This window comes from Chenopodium quinoa, unplaced genomic scaffold (assembly GCF_001683475.1).
Source record: "Chenopodium quinoa cultivar QQ74 unplaced genomic scaffold, ASM168347v1, whole genome shotgun sequence".
Classification (NCBI taxonomy): Eukaryota; Viridiplantae; Streptophyta; class Magnoliopsida; order Caryophyllales; family Amaranthaceae; genus Chenopodium; species Chenopodium quinoa.
In genome coordinates, this window is record NW_018742523.1 from 4,387,625 (window position 1) to 4,411,706 (window position 24,082).

Below are 24,082 nucleotides of genomic sequence, written 5' to 3' on the forward strand. Positions count from 1 at the left end.
CCTCGGATGGAGGAAGTAAGGGGTCGTTTGGTTGGATCATTTGGAATAGAGTTAGAATGCATTTCATCTATTTTTTTTTTGTTTGGTTGAGTTTTTTAGTAATGAAATATCTTACTCAAAGGATATCCCATACCTATAGAATCCCATACTCACCTCCCCTAAGATTTATATTCCATTCGAAAAATATAATCCATTTTAACACTAAACCAAACAATTTTAAGCTAATCTATATCTTTCTAATATGAGATTCCATTCCAATCCACGGTAAACGTTTATCGAGGTGTATCGATTTACGAAGGTGTATAACATTGATTGTACGAGAGAAGTTTTTGCAAGTGTGCAAGCAAACGTAGGCTGATAAACTGTTAGAATTCCTTTCTCTCTCTTAGTCTCTTATGCTCCATTCTTTATAATTCGGTGTCTGCTTCTACAGACTCATCATACCTTCTGGGGTTTGTCGTTTGCTTACGCGGTTTTCTCTTTCGGAAATTCCAATGCTCATTTGAACATTTTGCTTCAATCTTTTCATCCAACACTTTGTTTGCTCAATTATGTTCTCTCATGGAGGTCAAACTCCTTCAAGGTATCATCTCATCGCCCCTAATTTCTCTAGCTTATTTTCATTAAGTTCCTATTATCTGCGCTCAATTTGTTAACCTTGTTTATGAAATTCGTATTTTCACAAGTTTTGTTATGTTATTGTTTGATTAGTTGATTGCCGGATGAATTTTTCGTATTTGTGTACTCCGATTTATTAAGAATTTGCTGACATTGAAGTTGTTCCTCATGTTGGCGGTTTTTTTTTTTTTTTTTGGTTTGTAAATACTTTTAATTTTGTGCTTCATCTTTCTGTAGTTGTTGAGAGAATGACGTGACAATTTGGCGACTGTAAGAACAAATTGCACATGAATTTGTGCTTTGTGATTAGAGACCCGGTTAATTGATCGAACGGGTAGCGGGTTTGTGTCATAAAAGGGTGGCAGTTTAAAGGGTCAAAATGGGGTCGATAAATGAGCAAGGAAAAATGAAAATGGAGAGTGAAATGAAAGAACAAATCAATACAAAACTATATTTGTGCTTTTTGTTATCAAAAATAGTTTAATGATTTAGTTATTATTTGGCTGATTCTGTCCAATAATAGCCATATATTCAATAAGAATCCCTATAAAATTGACCTTAACATGTAATCAAAGGGTGGACCTGTCCACACTTGCTTCATTGCAACAATGAGTTATCTTGTTTAGAGCTTTAGTACGGTATGGAATATTGTTCAGTTAATGGTGCATGGTCATCACAATCACACGTGTAAGCTACCCTTGGGGTTTAAGGAATTCTATGCTATGCTTAAGTAAGAAACTAGGGTGCAAGCAATGTCAGTGTTACTAAAGAAAGGGCTCAAAAGGTTTTTGAGTGAGGGGGTGGTGGGAGTTGTAGAGGTTCCCTAAATTGGTTATCACGTCTATCATGAGTTACTGGATGGGATGATGATAATTTGAACACTGATAAGATTAATAGTTATTTTGTCACTAAATAGAGAACTATTTCAATTATTTGAGCCAACTGTTTGTCTACATCGCATTTTGAAGATGCTGACCAGCTATACTATATGCTGCGTTGGGTAGCTTTTTGCCTGCTTCTTATATAATTTTTCCCTGGTGGACTGTTTGCTTTAAAGGTATGAATTGCTGAGTATGGTAAAGAAGCACTCTAATTTGTTGGGGCAGACTATAGTTGATGAGCACGATGCATCAGATGTTGAATTGGATCAAGCTTTTTGGCACGATATTCTGAATCTATATTTCGTTCAAGGCAAGCAATCAAGAGGACGCCAAGATGATGATCTCATATTTTTTGTTAGGAAAATGGTGCTTAAATATTTTGTTTCTCCTTCCACTGCATGGGTATATTTGCCAATTAGTGATTTTGAGTAAAATATATATTCTTACACTACTCTTATGTTGTTTTATTGTCATTGCAGAACATCCATGGACATAGTTCTAGTGATGACTTAAATGCCAATTCTCCTTACTTTGTACGCAGGTGGGCATCTAAGGTAAAAGCCAATCTGATTTAGCATTGATACTAGCATTTGTTTCATAATGGATTTTAATGTCCGTAGATATATCATGAGAAGCAGATGCCATGAAACTTTGGAAATTGAAAATTTAAGTAATCACTTTAAATGGTTATAACCAGAACATTTGTTTTAGCCTTTGGAGCTACCTGTTGTTCTCTTGCAAAAGCAAATGAAGAAAAATAAAATGAAGGATAGAATATGGGTTGTATTAGTGCTCTGTTGTTCTATTCTTTATCTGTTCTGTATTTTACATAAGTGTTAAATACAGTTTTTCTTTTTCATACAGTTGGATAATATGGTTGGTGACAATTTGATGGAGGTGGATTGGAGGCGATCATATTATTTGAACCTTATTGCTCACACTTCATTCACCGTAACTGTTGCTATTTGCAGGTAGTTTTGCTATCTTTTCCACATTGGTTTCTGCTCTTTTGCACTGTCATTTATCTCTTTCAAAATTGCTAGTTTTGCTTGCTTTTTTTGTTTTTTTTTCCTTTTACACTAAATAGTTTTGAAGTAAGAAAAGAGCCTTTACACATGTTTACATATGCAACCCTTGCATAAACTCTTGTTTGAGTTTTTACAATGGTGAATTGTGATTTGGGTTTGATGTATGTATCTCTCCTCAATAGCATGTTGGTTGACCTGTTAAAGCTTTTGCCCTTTTAATGAAAAAGATCTAATGTTTTGCTAGAATATGCTCCTCATGACAATATTCTTCACCATCGATTTAGTAGGAGATTTTAATATAAGTTGGTCTTGTCATCAAGAATAAATATGGTGGGAAAATTGTAAATTGTTGATTAATTTAATGGTAATTTTTCAATATGTGTATCCAGATGCCTGTATGGAGTCCTTTGTTTCATGTCACAGTCTTAAGGTCCATAAATTCACTTTAAAGATTTTCAAAATTGACTACTCTCTTTATTGAGGGAGACTCTATTTGGATCCAAAGAATTTGTCAGACATATTGCTATTATAATAACCTCTATATGGAATGCTGACATGGAAAAGAAAAGGAGTAGTTTGAAACTTTGAAAAGTATCTACCAACATCACGAAAAATACCTAATCAATCCTCTATGGATTCGCCTACATAAGCTACTGTTAAAAATGCAATATATGGGTCTGCATACCAATTGTAAATAGTATATGATACATGGCAGTTATGAAAGTTTGAAGCCACTAAATGTATCAAAGAACAAGTATGACAACTACTTATTCATTCCCTAATATATTTCCAAAATGTGAAAAACTAAGTGGTAGAGGTTTTGTGAAATCTTTTACACTAGGTTGTTAAAAGGTTTCTTTGCCTCCAAATTATTCTTAGCTCTGTAATTGTTAGTTTGAAACTTGTGGGAAGGATGCATGATGCTTACAGATCTCCTTGAGCTGTAAGGATGAAACATTGTATTTTAAGCTCATTTGTTTTAGATCATTCCCATGATTATTTAATCTGAGACTTATCTATATTAGCAATCAGGTCCTTCAACATCATCGAGTGGGGAAAGATACAAAATTGAGTCCTATATACAAGGTGTGTACATTTCCTTTATGATGGTGGATGATTTTCTAGATAATTATTTTATAAAAACCTTTTACAATCTGGTTATAATGCTGAGCTCAAGAAAATCTGGTCCATGTTATTATGAAATCTGCAGTGTTTTTTAATAATATATTTTTCCAGGTTGTAAAGACTGTTTATGCATCACCAAGCCGGGTCAATTTTCATTTGGATTCTAGGAAGGTGAGTTCTTATCCAATATTAGATGTAGTATTCAGTATTTCCTGCTGTGTTTCACTATATTATCTGAATTAGTCTATCTTATGTCCAGGAAGCAGAAACATTTCCGGCATATCCTGATATATGCTTTGCCATCGATGACTTTGATTCCACATTTGACACAGTGGTAACTTATCATATTATCTGAAGCTGTTATTATTTTCGTAATATCGAAGAGCTATAACTATTGAGTGTATCAATACAATTTCAGTCATCATTGTGACTGCTGATCTACTAACCTGTTTTGTTTTTAATTTTTTATTATTATTTTTAATTTTATTTTACTGCAGGTTTTGTCAGATGCAGATCATTGCTACTGTGTGGTCCTTAATGCACATGCTGGGGCAGCATTTCCTAGTGAAACGCCTGAGAATGAAGTTTCTGACAAATCACCAAAAACAGAAGATTCTGGAACTAATAATAAAACCAAGGTTTGGTACATTCCATTCTGATAATACACAGTGATTGAGTGCCAAGAATAATTGAATCCCACTTCCTTGAAATACATTGAATATTGGGAAATTGTTTATGGGAAGTTGGGAACCTTTTGGTTAGTAAAATTCTCAATAATAAGCTTTGCGTTTTTAATATGTATCTCACAATTGACCTTCATGGAAAAAGCAAGCTAATGGCATACAAAAGAAGAAAATAATCACTGCTAGATTTGTAACTTGGGTATTTGTTTTTTCTCAAAACACTTTTTTAATACTAGGGCGGCAAACTCGCGATACGCGTGCCATACCTAGCCATGTTCGGGAAGCTCCTTCGGTTTAGCCTTATGTCACAATATTATTTGTTGGCATCATGAAAGATTTAAACAAATATTTTTAGGAGTATAAATGTCCGCATACTATTCTTAAAAGTTTTTTTTAAAAAAAACAAGGCAATTAACATTCATGAGGCAAATAAGTAAATAAACATTTTAGAGGGTATAATTGTCCGAACACTATTCATAAAAGTTATCTCAAACCTTTTAAAAGTTAGGATTTCCTCACCTTTAATATGTTTTCATCCTCTTTTTTCATGTCCCATCACACAATTGAAAAATCTATTTGTTATACCCTTGTCTTCATGAGTTATAAGAGAAAAACACAATGGAAAAAAATTCTGAATTTTGAAAATCCCATATTGTTTTGTTTTTAGTCCTTAAGTACATTGCTTTTAATTTAACCCATAACACCAATGAATGACCAACATGGAAGCTTTTCACATGGCTCATAATCACCATTGAACTCTCCCTTGTTAACTTGAAAGGATACTATTGTAAGTAGTTTAAAAGAGCTTGTTCACTAAAGATTTAGGGGTCAACATCCTAGGCTTGAGGGTCTTGATTGGGATCCAATCTCTCCAGATGTAGTTGAGTGGTTAAGACTATCTTTGAGAAGGAAGAGTTTAAAAAATTGTGTTTGAAAAGGAGAGGGATAAGGCACTTGGTCCCAATAATTTTTCTATGGTGTTTTTTTCTAGAGAGTTTGGGATTCAATAAAGTCATATTTGATGGATTAGTTTGGTCGTATTCTTTAAAACTGAGATTTTAGGGGAAAATCACGAATTTTAACGTCATTGTCTTTGTTCCTTAAAATAACTGGTCTGCTATGATTAGGTACTATGGACTAATTAGTTACTTACTAAATGCAAAATCTTAATGAAATTATTGCTCATGCGGATAAGGGAGGTCGTTTCATACATAGTTTTACAATTACAATGTGATTTCCATTGAAAATAGACAAATTCTATGTGACGCTTTTAATTTATTTTATCATTCTTTTATGTGTTTGTGTGATGTGGGGGGGGGGATTTAAATGCCTATAATAGGGCCAATCAACCAGATTGGTTAGAAAAAAATGACCCCTTGCAACAATTAATTTGGTAAAGAAATAGTTCCGGTGATAATCTAGTAAAAAAAGTTAACTTCATGCAACAATTTGGTAAAAACAATAATCTTAGGTGAGAGTTGGCCTTAAAACTAAAAAATTTCCGAGTAATTACTCTCGAACTAATTTAATTCATTTTTGTGGTTTTTAATAGAAAATTTACTTCACTCATTTATTTTCCCCACTTAATTTTCCAACCCTTTTTATGTTTAAATATTAGAATTCCCTTGATTTACAACCCCTTATTAACGGGAAATTTTTTTTTTTGAAAGATTTGAAATAAAATTGGGTAATTTGGGATTTAGCAAAATAAACAAGAACAACAACAAAGCCTTAGTCCTACAATGATTTGGGTCCTCTCATACTTCCTCTATTGGCTTTTTTTTTTTTTTTTTTTTTTTTTTTTTTTTTTTAAAGTGTTACAGTTATCAAATGCGGCCGTATAATTTTCCAACCACTCCACTTACCTCTTACTTTATTTAAGTCAATGAAATTGCCTGAAACTATGTGTCGGTCAAAGTGTAATACTTTAAAAAAAAAAAAACATAGAGGGAGTATGAGTCGTCAAGGAACCGTCCTAAAAAAAGGACATAACAACATAATCAGTTGAAATAGTTCGAAAAAAGGTTGTGTGAAGTGAGTATAAGAAAGAACATCCAAGTAAAATTAAGAGAGTTTTAAAAGAGGACTAAGATTAAAATTTAAGAAAGTTGTAAAGAGTGGTCAAATCATGTGAGTTAAAAACATAAATGTTTGAGAAAACTTTAGCAAAGAAAATCAATAAAGTTTATAAACACGAATTAAGTAAAAAAATAAATAAATATTAAGATAAAATAAACAAAAGTATATATATAATAATGACACATCATTGACGTGAATTTTCTCCCTCCACGCCGCCTTATCTGACATCATATTTTCCTATATCCCTTAAACATTCATATCACTCTTAATTACCCTTTTCCAAATTTTCTTAGGTCTTCCCCCGCTTTTGTGATCCCTACACTTTGCAACTCTTCAAGCCTCCTTATCGAAGCTTCACTTGGTCTCCTTACATGCCAAACCACTTTAAGCAATTCTCTTTCATTTCTTGTATATAATCGATGTAACCCCTACATTCTATCTAATTATCTCATTTCTCAACCGATCCTTTCTTGTATAATTACACATCCATCGCAACATGTGCATCTCCGCCACATTCATCTTATGCACGTGGCAATGCCTTACAACACCTACATTCGGTATCATATAATAATGTTGGTCTTATTGTCGTTTGGTAGAATTTACCCGATTATATGAGTCATGCTGTGTATTAATAAATAAAAACCCTGTCGCACTCTTCCACTTTAACTAACCCCCTTTGGTACGATGAGCTACATCTCCATCCAATTCTCCATCCTTTTGAATAATAGATCCCTGAAGACCGAACCTTGGGCAATCTTCCCATCTAAGGTGATCACCCTTGCGTCGTGTTTCTCACACAGCTAAACTGCTAAATTTACATTCTAAATACTTTGTCTTACTTATGCTCACCTTAAAGCCATGTCTGTCTCCACAATTCCAACTTACATTAGCATGCACCATGATATATAATCTTAAATTGAACTCGTTAATTCATGCATGACTATATCAAAAAGAAAAGAGTTAAGTGTATCACCTTGATGAACTCCGATTGTAATAGGGAACTCAGAGTTTACAACGGTGTGCGGTACACTTGCCCTAGCTCCCCTCGACATGTACTTAATGATGTCAATATATTTCTACGAAATGTCTTTCATTGTTAAAGCATACCAAACCCTTATCATAGGCCTTCTCCAATTCAATAAAAACCTTATGTAAATCCTTTATCTTATCCCGATAAATCTCCATTAGTTGTCTCATAAGATGGATTGCCTCCACAGTTTATCTTCTAGGCATAAATCCAAATTGGTTTCCCGAGATATTCAAACTAATCCTTAACCATTGTTCTATCACTCACTCCCAAAGTTTCATTGTATGACTCATTAGTTTGATCCTTTGATAATTAGCACAATCTTGGACATTGCCTTTGTTCTTATACAAAATACTTTTCCTCCACTGCAAAGGCATCTTATTACATCACCCAAATCTTGTTGAAAAAAGTAGTCAACCATTCAATTCTTCTTTTTCCCAAACATCTCCAAACCTCAATTGGAAAATCTAAAATGGGAAAAATAAATTTAAAAAACACAAAAACAAATTAAAATACACATTTTAAGGAGGTTGTAGGATAAAATAAATTTTTTGATCTAAATGTTGCTTTGCTTATTTTTTTACCAAATTGTCGCATGGGGTTAACTATTTTTTCCAAATTATCGCCGGAGTTCTTTTCTTTTTTTGCACGGTGTTGCATGCTTTTTTTTTATTTTTTATATTTTTTTTTTGTAAAACCAATTTGTTAATTAGCCCCAATGATAGTGAGTTGGGACTTACTTGATAACATCCTTTCTAAAAGGGTTTTAGTGTGCGGTGTAGGTATAGGTTAAAATGGTTTTTATCCTATGCTTTTTAGTCATGGTCAATGGGCTCCCTAGAGATTGGTTTTCTTCGTCTAAAAGTGTTATCCATTGTCACTTTTTTCTCCACTCTAATTGTTGATAGTCTTTGAAGGTTGTTGCATAAAGGGGTTTGGGAACGTTTAATGAAAGGTTTTAATGCGACAAAATAGAGGAAATTCTTGTGTCCCATTTGCAATATGTTTAGGAGGCTATTTTGTTCTTGGAAACTTGATTCGCAATTTCAAATTAGTGCTCACTGTGCTACTGGAAGTGGTATCTGATCTAAGAATTAATCTCACCAATGCAGTTTGTCTGGGATATTTCTTGCTTTGGCTTTTATTGGTACTGTGTCATAAAGTCATGTGACCATGTCCATTGCAGTGTTATTATTTGAGATGAAAGTTCCAGGGCTTGGGTATATTTCTATGCTTCATTGCAATGTTATTATTTGACTTAAAAGTTGGAACTAGGCAATCCTTGGGGAAATGTGACCATGTTCATTTCTGGTTATTATAGCAGTTATCAAACTCAGTATTTCATTTGAAAAGTTTTGAAATGTCCACTGTACTCTTCCGTACAAGCTTTCTGACTGAATGACACAATTATGGCTGCAGGTTACTATATTTTCTGGATTTGTGAGCTATCAAATGGTTCGTGATGCATATGATGGTAATTTTTTACAACTCAACAATCCAGTACCTATGTTTTCTTAGCAAGGAGTGACAATTTTGGGATGTTAATGTTGTTGGTGTTTCATTGTTAATATAATTAGAAGACTTTGTCATTGGATAAGTTTCAAGCATTTATAACCACAATCCAAACGTGTATGGTAATCTATAAAGTAATCTGATAACACAAAAGAAGTTAAAAACTAGAGAATTATTACATGAGATAGACATGACTGACCAAGCATATTAAAGGCTTGAAATAATGTTAGACAACCTCAAAGAGAATATGCGGTTACGTGGATTAAATTCCGTTTCTGATACATTCTACTGATTAGCAGTTTCTGATACATGGGGTTTTTATCTGTGACTCCCTGAGTTCCTGGGTAGTAGTGCCTTAAGGCTGCACATGACTTGAGAATCTGAGTTGCTGATTCAATGTCCTGATAACCATCTATCTTTGATATGAAGTTATATTAATCAATTTCTGGTTACAATCTATTTTTATTGGCACTCCTATAGTTTACCTTACTTATGTGCCTCTAATTAAAATTCACATTGCGGATATCTGCGGACTTCTCAAAGCTTATGCTCAACCAGTGTATTACAAAGCCCGCAGAAGGTGCTAGGTGATCAGGTTAGAGCGCTTTCAAAGAGGCACACTGGAAGTGCACAAGGTGCAGATGAGGCGAACCTGTTGTGCACCCAAAGCGCATCTGAGGTGCACTTCAGTCAATTTTTAAAATTTTTTATGCACTGCGCCTCACTTCAAAGAGGTGCACCAAAGCCACCTTGAGCTTCTTTATACATTGGGCTCAACTTCTTTTATCATTCTCACCAGAACTCAACTCTATGTCTGTATGAACTGGCATCATTTAACCACTTTGCAACTTTTGTACTTATTTTATTTATGTTTTTTTTTTTTTTTTTTTTTTTTTGTGTGTGTGTGTGTTTTATGGGTTGTATTTTTTAATTTATATTATTAATTTTTTTTGAATTCTTGAAGGGTTTTGTACCATATGATTAGGATGACAAACCCTTCAGTTTGAAGATATGTTGTCACATCACAAGGAGTTTTCAGAAATTTTGGTGAAATTATGAACTAAGTGAGGATGTGTTGTGTGAAAAGATTACTAAGTAATGGAGCATAGAAACATTTGGGTATGTTTGTTTAATGTTGACTGGACATAAGACACGTGGTTGACATTGAAAGATGCAATGAAAGTTGGGGTGCTGTATCAGGCAATACTCATAGAGGAGGTCATATAAGATTTGATTTAAAAAGAAGCATTAGTGGAACTGATGTAGGATTTCCATACTCTTCATTTAAAAATACTCATAGAGGAGGATATATAAGATTTGAATTAAAAAGAAGCAAAATAGGAAAGTGGTTTGAAGTTGATCATTTAGGAAATTTATGCATTAGTGGAGATTGAAAGGGACTGTGTGTGATTGTTCTGGAGAGATCTTCATATTATCCAATCCAGCCAGAGTTTGTGTCATATCATCAGTTTGGCACCCAAACTTGTTGCTGAACACTTTTTAACTATATTACTATAGATGTACAGTTGAGGAAGCTGTTCTTGAATCACAACACCTTTTGATTTTCAATTCCGCTTGTGCAATTGATAACATTATTTTGATCAATGAACAAGAATGTGTTAGCCGGCCCCAAATTATTTTGGAACTAAGGTTTTGTTGTTGTTGAACGAGAATGTGCTTAAAGATGCCATAATTTTTAAACATGGATTTTTTTTTAAGCTAATCTGGAAATACTTCTAGTTCAGGCTCTGTTTTCTCAGCTGATATTGGCTGAAATAAACTAACTTCAAAAAAAAAAAAAATGAAAAAAAAAAACTTAACTTGATTTTGCTGATCCCTTGCTTTATTTGGCTTATTCACTGGAACTCATTTTAATAAGTTAGAGAAGATAGAGCCTAAGTTTAGGAAAGCACGGGTCGCAAGTAAGTGCAGTGAAAGTTTATCTTAATACTACTATTTTGAAACTGCGGAACACCAGCAACCCAAAAACGCTAAAAGTACTAGACCCTTTTGTCCCTTTTACTAGATGGTCTATTTTGTGAAAAGCTTTAACTTCAACTCTCTCTCTCTATTTTTTATTTTTATTTTTTTGTTTTCTTTGTTTTATAACTTTATTGAGCTTAATAGGGCAGTCTGTAGATTCCTAAAATGAGTGTACGTATATGTTATAATGTATAAGTGGGGGTGGCCCTTTTTGAATCCTGGTCGTCTGTGTCCTCAAGCAACAATGTCTTAAAAAAGGAATTCTTTTCAACAGAACTCCGTAGTACTGTTAAGTATCATGAATACATCCATGCAGTCTTTTGATACATGATCTGCCTTGTGTTGGCATTGAGGCTGTCTTTATATGCTATTTATGTCTCAGTACTTTCTTGGTCAATACCTAAGCAAACTGCACTAAACCTCACATATATGTGCTTCTCATCCATAAATGATGAGATCACTTGGATGCATTTGTGATACTAATACATGTCATTGAGCACTTTTCAGTCTAATCAGATTGGTCTACTTTGGGACATTGTTGTCTTGATATTTAATTATTGTGGGATCTTGGATGAGAATTCAATGTAACTTTCATGCTGCTGTAAGATTATACTGGCTCGCATTCGTGTGTGTTGCAATTTTAAGAGTTCATGAGCTTTGACTTGCAAAAAACATTCCACCTTTTGTCATTGCTATATGTTCTCTTTATAGATTTTGGAAATCTATGTTGACATCAGAATATCTAGTTTTGTTTTCTTTGCTTTGCCTTCTCATTGCTCTTTGCGTTCTCATTGTTCTTCATTCTATACTTCTTCAGCAGGGAGAAATCGTTTTGGGAGTCTGCTTTCTTTCAGTCATTCTTCAGGTAAATTAGACAGAATTTACATGAAAGGTCCAGGCGGACGTGGAGAAGTTGAAGTTGCTGTTTCTGGTGTTGAAGGTACTAGAATATTTAACTCCTTCAATGGACTAGTTCACATACGTCTTATTTTCGATTTGTAGCTCAATTGTTAAATGTGCCTGCACCAGCATCACTGCCTTGTGGGATGGGTTTTTTTTTTTTTACCTATATATATACACGAGGGTTTGTGCATTTAGTCATCTATTATTTTCTGTGAAGGTCCGGAGATGATTTACGTTTTTTGCAGCATAATAATAACGGATATGTTTATAACCTTTTGGACTTAATGGCAATAGAGAGTAGAGATGCAAAATTTCCTTGAAATTTTTGAAAATGTAATGTATAATTGTATATAGGTCCTAATACATGTCTTAGAGATTTCATTTAGCTTCTCATTTCTTTGTTTTTTTTATAAGTTACTTTTACCTATTTCTTGTTATGCTTGTCTCCATTTGTTTATGGATAACTAAGAAAGTATTTGTGTAAATTGGGAATAATAAGGGAAACCTTTAATTGCAGATAATCTAAGTGGAAATAAAGCTTAGGTGTAGCAAAGGAAACCTCTTTCTTTGAAATTTGGTGAAGATGTTATTGTATATTGTTCTTGGTATCAGGCCCGGCCCTAACCATGTGTGGCTTGAGCGGCTGTACAGAGCCCAAAATTTAGGAGGCCCTTTTGTACTTCTTCCTTAAAGTGTCAAACCTGTAAACTTGCATAACATTAATTCTTTCCCATTTTTCCATGGATAAACATCCTATATTCCATAAATATCAATTTATCTATTTGACTCTTCATATCTTCCTCTTAAAATTCCAAAACTCCTGAATCCAAAGGGTCAAATACTGACAATCAATTTCAAGCAGCTAAAATTATTATTCTCTATATGAATTCGTCCAATTTTGAGTACAATTCATCAATTATTCTCTCTAATTTTCAATCTCTTAATTGATCTATACTTGGGGAATTATTTTGATTTTCTCATTAACAAAATAAAATAAAAAAAAATAAAAAAAAATAAAAAAAAATAAAATAAAAGAGAGGTGTTGCTCTGATGCAATTATTAGAATTGATGGTAGCTCTTCAAGATTAATTTGGAATAAGATAACAAAGATTAATTTATTATGTGTTTTTAGCTTCTCACACTTTGGTTTCTATTGATTATTTTTTACCTATTGATGTAGTTAGTGTTGATACATTGTCGCCATTTGTTTATGGATATTAGTTAAAAAGGCATATCTCTTCCATGATCATCTGAAGCTCCTAATTGGACCACATAGAATAATTGCACGTTCAACTTCTTTGTTTGCCAATCAACTGTATGGTATTGGTCTGTCATTTCTGTGTAGTAATGAATTAACATAATCCCCCAGTCTGTTTTCTATAGAGATTTTTAACAAAAGTTAATCATATGAATGCTCTTTTCCAGAATTAATAGTACTTTGGAGATTCAGTTGTTTTGCCTGGTGTATCCATCTAAATCCTAAGCCTCCAAACACCAACCTTAAGCCCCTTTGCTGCGCCATCTGAATTCAGAGTAAACCATTTTGGTGGAGGAATTTTATGTGATAATAACTTTATATTCAGTCACTAAAAGTTTGGTGTTTACCAATTTCCTATTATATTATCATTCCTTTGGGCCAATTCTCCGCGATTAACTCATTTGCAACTGTTGTATCTTAGGTAATCTCCCTTTTCTATTCTTTTTGGTATTTTACTGGAATTGTAGACAAACTAAGGGAAAATTGCCTGTGTTGGTTCGGGTATTTAAGACGGAGACCCCAAGGTGCACCGGTACAAAGAGTGGAAGAGTGGGATCATGGAGAACTTAAACGAGTTAGAGTGAGACCGAAAATGACTTGGTTGGAAGGAGTTAGGAAGGATATGAAGCAAATAAATTTGCATAAGAATGAGGTATTTGATCGTAAGGGATGGAGGAGGAAAATTTTTGTGGATGACTATACGGAATAATCACTTTTGGTTCATATAGCCGACCCTACTTATGGGATTAATGCTTTTGATTGATTGATTGATTAACTACTTCTTTTCACATTCTCTATGCTTGTGTGGGGGTGATTAGGGAGTAGAACTTTCATACTTTCTACAGTATTATAGTATACAACTGTACATGTTATACCATCTAATCTAGGAATAACTTCATAGCAGGACAGGCTTGATTTCCACTTTTGGTGAGAGCTTTTGTGTGGACTTTTAGCATTGGGTAGAAATAGCACTAACAATATATTCCAAAGGAGACGAACAGGTCCTCAGGGATGGTAAATTTGTCAAATATATGCATGTTGTGTCATAGTACCAATGTCAATAGTGATTGGTGAGTCTTGCTCCCATGTCTTCCTTCACTGTGAGATAGCAAGTAATATTAATATAGTGTATTTGGACTGGGGTTATTAGGTTCTCTATCATATTGTTTTTGGTCTTCTGCAAGTTTTCATTTGGGCCATGGAAGGGAAAAAGAGATGTGGTGCAATGCTTTTATGCTGATTTCACGGTGGCCGTGGTTAGAATGAAATGCATACATCCTCTCATGAACTAGTTTAACTAAGAATTTCTATTGGATAAAACTCCTAATGCAGCTTCTTTAAGGGCTAAGGCAGTTGGGGGGTTGGGGGGGGGGGGGGGTGTTACAGTAAAATGGGATAATTCAATGGAACTGGGCTGATTTAATCTGATTTGCTGCTATAAGACAATGCGTCAAATAAATTAAGTCCTAATGTATATCTGTATGAGATTTTGCACTTGCGCAGATACCAATTGACTTTTGGTTTATTTTTTGTTTGGTACCAACTGACCTTTTTTTTGGGTACAAAAAATGTGGTTCTACGGTACCGTGATAGCAAAAAACTTTGCGTGAAATTACCATTATACCCTGCGCAAGTCTATCTTAGGTATGCGCTGTGACTTGCTCCTTTGCAACTTTTAGGGTTGCACAGACTCCTGGAAAGAATTTGTTTTTGGGTGTTAAATGGAGAGAGAAAAATAGAGATGCATGTGATGAGGAGAGAGATAGAGAAAAGACAACTTAAAAAGGACAGAACATTTGATGCGAATAGTATGAACAATCCATTTTGGCAAATGGTGCAAATAATCAGAAGCAAAGTTAGTATGAAGAAGGCGTTATTATTTATGGAAAAGGAACAATATGAAGGTTCTAGCTGTTTTATCCACTTTTTTTTTCTTGCTTATGTATCAATTTTTCCTTAAATTTCTGTATCTATATGTTCATTTGTCTTTAAACTTATATATTTCTTTTTGGATCAGTAAAAATGGTACTAACTTCCTCAAAAACACAATACACTCGTACAACTTTAAGCTTTTTGGAGATTGGGAAAACTTTCTAGGAATGACCCCCCTGCTTTCTAAAGCTAAACTTAAAAGCATTATCGAGGGGTAATACAATCATTCAGACACTATTCACATTTACAATTGATTGAACCATTCATCATCCATTCTTTTAACTTGCTTATTAGAGCTCTTATTCTACATTTTGTATTCTCTTTAATCTGCTGTTCAATTTTCTTTTAAGTATTAAGCTATTAAGTTTATAATTCTGTAGAAACCATACTGTAGACTAGCTGCAAACCAAACTCTGTAGACTAGCTGCAACTATTTTCAAAAATAACGTTTTTTCTTGAATTTGGACCCTCATTTGTTAGATCTACTGAAAAAGATGAGGAAGATTCTATTTAATATAATCCCCACACACTCCTATCCAAACTATCTCTGCAGTTATACACTAAGAACTATACTGAGAAATGTGAGAATTAAAAAAGTGTTAATGAGTCAGCCCCTGCCCCACATATCAAGCAGCTAGAACCGTTACTAATTCCTATCTTCTGCAATCTCTCTCTCGTCTTCCATGTTATAAACCGATGTTTTAGGGATTTGTAACTTGTTCTAGATGCTGCTAAGCCCATGGTTCAACTACTTCGTCCCCACAGAGAAATTAATACCCGTTTTTAATAGAGTATCCACTCTTAAGATGCCACAGTTTGCTGAAATCCTAGATGGAACTCATTCCTGACTTTTTATGTCTTCCAGTCCAGGAGGGTTGTAACTCTACCAGTCATGCTCCTTCACACACACTTTATGAACCAACATCACACAAAGATTATCCTCTTTGGAAGCTATTTGTCATTATTTTTAATACTGAGTGGCTGGATATATAGAGAAAAAATACGGTGAGGGAGATTATCTGCGCTACATTAAATTACGGAGTACAAAAATTACATAACTATAGAATTATTGATTATAGCTTAAGTTTTAATTCTGAATACAGTTAATTTGTATTTCAGATGATTGGATGTCTCATTTTTCAAGGTGTATTCTCAAATTTTGTACAATTTATTATTGTGCTTGGTGATAGATGATTAAATTATCTTGTTTAACCAGATCAAAGCCAGCATTCATCAAGGCCTTCTTCACCTGTTGATTCAAAAAGTGGATTTGGTTTTGCTACAATTGTCCGGAGAGCTGCATCTGTTGCTTCTGTTGCTGCTAAACAGGCTTATGCAGCTGCTTCAAATAATTCAGATGATGAGATGTTGCCTCTTAACTGCTCTTTAATGTCTGTATCATTGCCTTGGGAACACATTGCACATGATCTCTTGTTTAAGGTAACAGTTAATGAAAATTGTTATTATTGTGCACTTTTGTGCTGCAAGTTTCTTTACTTCAAAGTGAATGTATTCTAGCTTTGCTGGCCTTTTTACATTAGATATCTCATCAGTATGCTGCCTTTTCTTATACGTTTCCTTGTTCTATTTTCATCAAAATCAGGGTGGTCCACCGGTGAGCATGTGATCTTTTATCTTGCTGCGCAGAGGATGCACAATGCATAACTATCAAATACACAATTTGCAGAGTATTCTAGATGTTGGATCTTCTGTCCATATCCTTAGATTGAAAATTCCCAGAAACTGGGTTAATCGTGAATTCTTGAGTGTTTTTGTGTTAGATGGTTCTAATGCGTCCTCGAGTTTGAGCAAAACTGCATTCTACAACTATTGTATATATGTGAAGTTTAGTTCTTTTCTTTTCTTTTGCCTTGGTCTTTTCTTAGGAAATGGGATGAAACTTGCATAGGAATGGCAAATAGCTGATGGAGTCGAATCTGCTCCTGTATTTTGTGGTGCCCTTGTATTTTCAAAGGAGGTACAGAGGGGGATTGAGGGAAGCAATATTTTTCTCGTTTGATGTGCATTGCTGTTGCCAGATAAATGTGAAAAAACAAATATAATACCAATACTTTCTAGTTTAATGGTATATTAAGTGTTATTATGCCTAAATGCTTTTGTATTTGTTTTTGTTTCCAGGCAAATGCTAAAAACGCCGTAGGTCACTTAATAAAAAGCATCAATTTCAGAATTTTATTAGCAAATGATATATTTATAAGAGTACTTATGTTAAAGCAGAAGATCTTATTTTCCCGCTCAATTAATTAGTCTCTTTCCCCAAAATTCCTTTCATCTTTTGTCTAATATTTTTGAGGAAAAAAAAAAAATCCACTCCTTCATTTTTAATAGAAAAAATTCATAGGAATAATCCCACCTTTTGGCCATTCGTTTTTAATAATCCCACATTTGACAAATTATTTAATAATCCGACCTTTACTCCCTATTTTTTTTTAATGGTCCCGATAGGTCATGTAACCTGTTATAACATGACACGTGACGGCTTGTAATTTGTCAAAAAAAAAATTAAAAAAAAAAGATTTATTTAAAGAAAAAATAAATTAATTCCCCAAGCAACCACCCACCACCGAACTACTACCACAGCCCCACCCCCTTCATATGAAACCACCGCAACCCCACTTCCCCTTCACCTGAAACCACACCCTCCCTCTCCCAAATCCGACCACTCCACCCCCTCCCTCTCCCAAATCCAACCACCCACCCCCTTTCCCTCTCAAATCCGACCACCCCACCTTCTTCCCCTTTGAAATCCGACCACCCACCCCCTTCCCCTCTCAAATCCCTTTTCGTGGGATTCAACAAACATCCTCATCAAGTTCTAGAAAAATCCAATACAAATGGGTAAATCAGAGACGATTCTCACTAAACCCATTTCTGTTTTTTGGGTCTTCGTCGGTACCATCGTCGAGATCCGAAACTTTTCAATTCCAATGAACGCTGCAATAATCGTTGCCTCATGCCGCTGCATTTCATCTTAGTCAAGCTCTAATTGCTACTGCTGTCGGAAAATACATTATTGTTAAAATTGCTAAACCTTGATATTCAATTGTTAAAATTAAGATTATCTTTTTGTGTGATTTTGATTATACGAAGTATGTGGTTGTTACTGTGATTGAGTTGGTATGTGATGTTGTTGAATATTGCTTGGTGTGTTGTAGAGTTTGATGTTGTAAGAAATGCAGCAATAAGTACAAATCCACCATTGATGGTGGGTTTTGGGGCAAGGGGGATTAGGTGGTGGTTTAGGGGTCGCGACGTAGGGGAGGGGGGTTCAGCGCGGCGATATTGCCGGGTATGGGGTCTAGGTAGCTCAGCCGGCGCAGGGCTGGGAATAGGGGATCGGGGATGGGAGGCAGGGGGTGGCAGAGGGAAGAAGTGGGTGGTGGTTTTGAGGTTGGCTGGGTTTGGGGACGTGGGTGGGGTTTCAGGGAAGGGGAAGGCCGAGGCTGGGGATTTCAGGATTGGGTGGGTGATTTCAGGATTGGATGGTGGGGTTGTGTGAGGGTTGAGGTTGGTGGTGGTTGGGCGAGTGGTGGCCGGTGACAAGTGAGGAGTTGAGGAGGTGGTGGTGGTTTGGGTGGAAGTTCAGGCGGTGACTATGGAAGAGGTGGGAGGAGATGAATTAAAAAAATTAAAAAATTTTGACTGGTTTAACCGGTTTCTGGTCAAATGGGACCAATAAAAAAGAATGGGGGGTAAAGGTCGGATTATTAAATAATTTCTCAAAGGTGAGATTATTAAAAAAGAATGGCCCAAAAGTGGGATTATTCCCATGAATTTTTCCTTTTTAATACCTTCATTTATTACAGTATTATCAGCACCGTAACAAGTCTTTGCAAATAATTTATGCCCACAGTCCGCACCAAGGAAGTGTCGAAAGTAGCATAAAAAACACCATTGTTGTGAATTATCACTGCTTTTTTCGACGGGGATAACTCTTTCCCTAATTTTTTTTTCTACTCTTTTCATTAGGGTTTTCACTTTAGTTTAAATTAAATGGCAATTTTGTTGTTGGAATTATCATTGGCGATAGTGATTTACCTTTTTCTAAATTATAGATGAAAATGAGTAAAAATGGTATATAAAATTGTCTTTTACCATCGTTAAAAAGCCACTATTTGAATTAGCTACACATTTAAATTTTTATATTATTTTGCCATGACTAAAAAAAATTGTCATGACTCTTCTTCTACATAAGCCGGTAGTGTAATTGAAGGATTAAATTACTCCAAAAATTGCATCCACTCTTGAAAATTGAGAGGCATTTTAAAGGGGATTGAAGCTGCAAAAGGTATGAATTTCAAATTGAAATTATTCTATTTTACGAAAACTCGAAAAAAGGATGATAGCATCACCGAATACAATCTAAAATTGAGGATAAAAGTACTAATTTTCATACACAATTATAATCATGAAATTCGTTGGGGATTTGTAGATGTTAACTGATTAGACCAAATGAATCTAGTTGGATGCAAAATAATTTGTTATATTGATATTTCCTAACTTATTGATGTCAATTGTAGATAATGGCCTTTATGAATTCTTCTCCTATTAAGCGTAACAAATGTGATTACGGAGTTCCATTTGCAAGGTTGTTAACCTCATGGACTAGAGAATTCCTCATATCAAGTTTAAGGATTGCTTTCCTTTATGATCCAAAGACTGAAACAAGGGGTGCAAAAGCTTTGAGTGGGTGGATGAAGAGGATTGCATTCACTGACATAGCACATAGGGAAGTCATTAATCAACTGCTCTTGGACAAGAAGCTTATGAAAGTTGAAATGAATTCATTGCAAAGGTGGATGATCTAACTAGACAGAGAAGATGTCTACTCAATGAAAACGATAATTTGAAGCTGAAATGCTTTAAATTCTGATAGGAAGAAGAAATTGACCTTAGGAGGGCAGCACATGAATTTGATTGTAGCCGATGGTAGGAAATAGAATGTTGTGCTTGTGATTTGCTATATGTATTTGTAGCTTTAGTAGTGTATGTATGCAATCTTAAAAAATGTGTAGGCTTAATCATGGATGGTATGTAATGCTTCAATGAACAAGAACAAGTACTTCAAATGTTTAATTTAAGATGTAATAGTATGTTATTTTAATGGAAATGAATGCAAGAGAAGTTTGTACTACCATTGACTCCAGATATTAGCATCATCATTAACAACCACTAGTTCAAATGCACATACAATAACTTGTTCATACACAAAAGTAGTCGACAAAATGCAAAAGTAGGTCATAATAAGTTTATACATTAGTTAGATCCAAATGTCATAAACAATTCAAGCACACAATAACATGTGCCTTTAAATTTTCTTTCCTAAGTGGTTGTAGCTTGGGTTTTGGTTGTTTTATGTTGGAAGGTGCTGCAACTGTAGTAGAAGTAGATGCTTATTGGCTAGTTGTAAATGCCTGGAACCTCTGGGGAAATACTCGGTAAGCAATGCTGTGAGGCCCATCAACCTCATCTCTAGTAGTAGTTGAGCTTTTTGTAGCCTGTCACACAAGCAAATAGAGTTTGTAAACCATTTGCAAGGGCTAGAAATGCATTCTAACAAACACAATCATACTAACCTTTCTAGCATTCCTCCCTTCTTTTTTCTTCCTTATGTGAATTAACCTAAGGAGTTTGTAGTGGTGGCTTGCCACCTTTGTTTTGAGGTGATTTTGCTGTTAATGCTTTTTGCTGGTGGATTCTTGCATATCTTTGCAAAGTGCCTATATTGGCCACAATTCTTGCATTGGTTTAGCTGCTTACCTTTCTTTGTTTTGTTCCCCATGTGTTTTTGAAGTACCCTCTACTCTTTCTTGCCTATATCGGAACCCTAATTGCCGAATGTATGTTGAAATTGCCCAGAATTTCGATTGTTGTCATCTGAAAACCCTAATTTGTTTCCTTCTTTGGTGGAGTTCTTATTTGAAGAATCAATCATACGTATGAGCTGGTCGGTATTGAATCTGGGTCTGTCGTCGAATTCAAATCACTTCATTACTTGTCTTTTGATCTTTATTCTTCATTATTCACCTCAATTAAGCCCTACTTTGTTGTTTAATCTTAATCAACATAATTTTAATTCTAATTGGTAAGTGCTCTGATTGCTAGCGGTAGAGGTTGTCTGAGACACACTTTATCCCAGCACTAAGGACTAGGCGTAGGATGGAGTATATGCTCATAAGCTAAGAGATATTTATCTCTACTTTAAGTAGAATGGACATATAGTATGCATAAGAGATTAATAAGAGCTAAAATGCAATATGAAAAGCTTGTTCCCACTCTTATGAACTCTAAGTCGAAGCTTGGCACTTGATGGCAATGTCATCTTGTTAGAGATATCGGAAAATATATGTGTGATATATTTTCCGTAGATATCATTTAAGTAAATAATATATTTAATTAGGATATTTATGTTAAGATATTATTTTGAGAATATATCTTTAGGATTTATGGTTAGACGTATATCTTTTAGGAAGATTGTTTCCTATCTTATGAGCTTAGGTTTTGTATAAATACTCAACCTATTGATGAATAATAATCAAGTCATTCTATTCTATTTCTCTCTAATTTGTCATGGTATCAAGAGCAGGTTAAATCTTGGGACCGCTCACAAAAATTTCCCCCCTGCCGGTGGGTTAGAAAATTAAACCCATCGGTGGGATTCAAAATTTTGCTTCCGCTATGCAATTAATATTTTTAAAATTTTTATTTTTTTGGGTTGGTACACGTATCATATATGTGTATGTGATTTTTTTTTTTTGGGAGATTTTTTTTTTTTTTTGTGAGTATGTGAGTGGACTTCCTCCACTATAACACATCTTTGGAGATGAAGAAATTAAAAAAACGGCTCTCTTGTGTCGTGAGACAAGATATATTTGGTTCTCCTTCTGCCGTGAGACAAGGTTTGTGAATTGATTTGAGCATGATTTTGCTCTTTTGAATTTGAGTTTGGTTTTACTCTGAAAAACTAATAAAAAATTTGAGTGTGGTTTACTCTGAAAGACCAAGAGATTTGAGTGTGGTTTATTCTGAAAGACCAATAAAAGATTTGAGTGTGGTTTACTCTGAAAGACCAATAAAAGATTTGAGTGTGGTTTACTCTGAAAAACCAATATTTGATTGAAGCTCGGTTTTGCTCTGGAAAAACCAAAATTATTATATTTGCAGGTTCGAAAAGAATGACGTTCCTGCTTGATTGATTGATGACTGATGAGTTCGAAAAGATGAACGTTCTCATCATTGAAAAAGAAGAAAAAAAATTGAAGGCGACATCACAAGAGTGTGCATCTCGGCTTCAACAAAGTGAAGAATTTCCAATCGCAACGTTCGTGTTACTGCCATTACAATTGCGGGAGGGTGTTAGAGATATCGGAAAATATATGTGTGATATATTTTCCGTAGATATCATTTAAGTAAATAATATATTTAATTAGGATATTTATGTTAAGATATTATTTTGAGAATATATTTTTAGGGTTTATGGTTAGACGTATATTTTTTAGGAAGATTGTTTCCTATCTTATGAGCTTAGGTTTTATATAAATACTCAACCTATTGATGAATAATAATCAAGCCATTCTATTCTATTTCTCTCTAATTTGTCACATCTCTAATTCTTTAATTCTTACACAGGAGTGTAGCAGGTGCTTTTTAGTAACTAACTTTTTCTAGGCCTAACAACATTATTGCCTACATAGTTCAGCAAATTTGCTTATTCATGTATTCCCTTCAAAAGCCACACATTAATGCACTTAAGCACATCATCACATAAGTCAAAGGTACCCTTGATCATGGTTTTCATCTTTATCGCTATGCACCCACCCGGATGATCTCCATCACAGATGCCGATTGGAACGGTCCTGCCAGGCATAGTTCTACCTCCAGATGTCCTATGTCCTCTCGGGTGATAATCTCATTTCTTAGCAGACAAAAAGAAGAGTTACCTTGTCGTCCCTATTCGCAGGGCAATTCTGGTTTATTTGTTGAAATTATAATGACAAAAGGGAAAGAATTACAAAACTAACTTGTATTCAATTCGATTAAAACTAACTACAATAAAAGCCCTTATATAGGCATACCAAACAAAGGTATAGCTAAGAATGCATGACCCATATTCACACGTCTAACTTTAAATTTACATTATACATCAGGGTGTATCATGCTTCCTAAATTTATGCTCCTTAATTGAAGGATTTTTGTTATTTCCTTTCCATAATTTTAACTCCCATATCCATAATTGTTCATAATCAGTTTTTGAAAAAATAGATAATTTTTAGAGAGAAAATAAAATTTCAAGGGAAAGAAATAAATTTTTTAGAGAGAAAATGATGGCTCATGGTGAATTTCGTCACGATCTATGATTGTCGATTTGCACTTGATGATCACTAGATTGATGTTTTTGACAATTGATATTTAATTTTAGATTTTGTCACCAAATGAGAAGGTAGTTTTTAATTATTTTTTTCAATTTATATTTCATAATTTTATTGTTGATGATGATTTTTTTATATTATTATATTTGTTCATGGATCAATGTTAACGAATTAATCACTGAAAGAAAATGTAAATTTCTTTTGATTATTATTATTTTTTTTTTTGTGTTATTTTCGAAGGTTGAAGATGAAGTTATTTTGGATTGGGATAAATGTTCTTTTATCAGTTTTTTTGATCCATATTCATTGGAATGAATACGTTCATCGAGTTTAATTAATACGTTCTTTAGGTCTAAACTATACGTTCTTTATAGTCACAAATTATATTCTTTGGATTTGAACTTCTTTACGTTACAAACTATGTTCATTTAGTTGCGTATTTTTTCAAAAAAAAATATCAGCTGATTGTATATATGTATATTTTTTGAAACCAGGATCATCATAAAGGTTGATGAAGACGATATACGTTTGGGACCTCTTCTATTGATGATTGATTTTCTGATAGGTCTAAAGAACATTCGCTATATTAATAAAGAACATGATAATATTATTTAAAGAGCATTATTTATATTTACCTAGCATGTTAAAACAAAATTTAGAGAA

The 24,082-nt window shown here is 34.3% G+C and overlaps 1 protein-coding gene across 3 annotated transcripts; it reads left to right on the plus strand.

Moving 5' to 3' along the window:
* The first annotated feature begins 323 nt into the window (after positions 1-323).
* LOC110720017 (uncharacterized protein KIAA0930 homolog) lies at positions 324-17,141 on the plus strand. 3 transcript variants are annotated; one of them, XM_021899016.1, is made up of 12 exons: positions 324-583; positions 1,676-1,901; positions 1,979-2,053; positions 2,364-2,470; positions 3,553-3,613; positions 3,764-3,823; positions 3,912-3,986; positions 4,150-4,290; positions 8,861-8,915; positions 11,754-11,876; positions 16,246-16,469; positions 16,633-17,141. In XM_021899016.1, the coding sequence occupies exons 1-12, from the start codon at positions 552-554 to the stop codon at positions 16,654-16,656; spliced, it is 1,203 nt and encodes a 400-aa protein (XP_021754708.1). In that variant the 5' UTR covers positions 324-551; the 3' UTR covers positions 16,657-17,141. The 3 variants fall into 3 exon arrangements, with proteins under 3 accessions (XP_021754708.1, XP_021754709.1, XP_021754710.1); XM_021899017.1 differs by having other exon boundaries at positions 11,757-11,876; XM_021899018.1 differs by having other exon boundaries at positions 325-583; positions 1,676-1,865.
* The last annotated feature ends 6,941 nt before the right edge of the window (positions 17,142-24,082 follow it).

Excerpts from the sequence above, each read along its gene's own strand:
- LOC110720017 (XM_021899016.1), top strand. The coding sequence starts at position 552 with ATGTTCTCTCATGGAGGTCAAACTCCTTCAAG. Across the intron at positions 2,054-2,363 it reads TACGCAGGTGGGCATCTAAG|TTGGATAATATGGTTGGTGA; the intron begins GTAAAAGCCAAT and ends TTTTTCATACAG. Across the intron at positions 11,877-16,245 it reads TGCTGTTTCTGGTGTTGAAG|ATCAAAGCCAGCATTCATCA; the intron begins GTACTAGAATAT and ends TTGTTTAACCAG.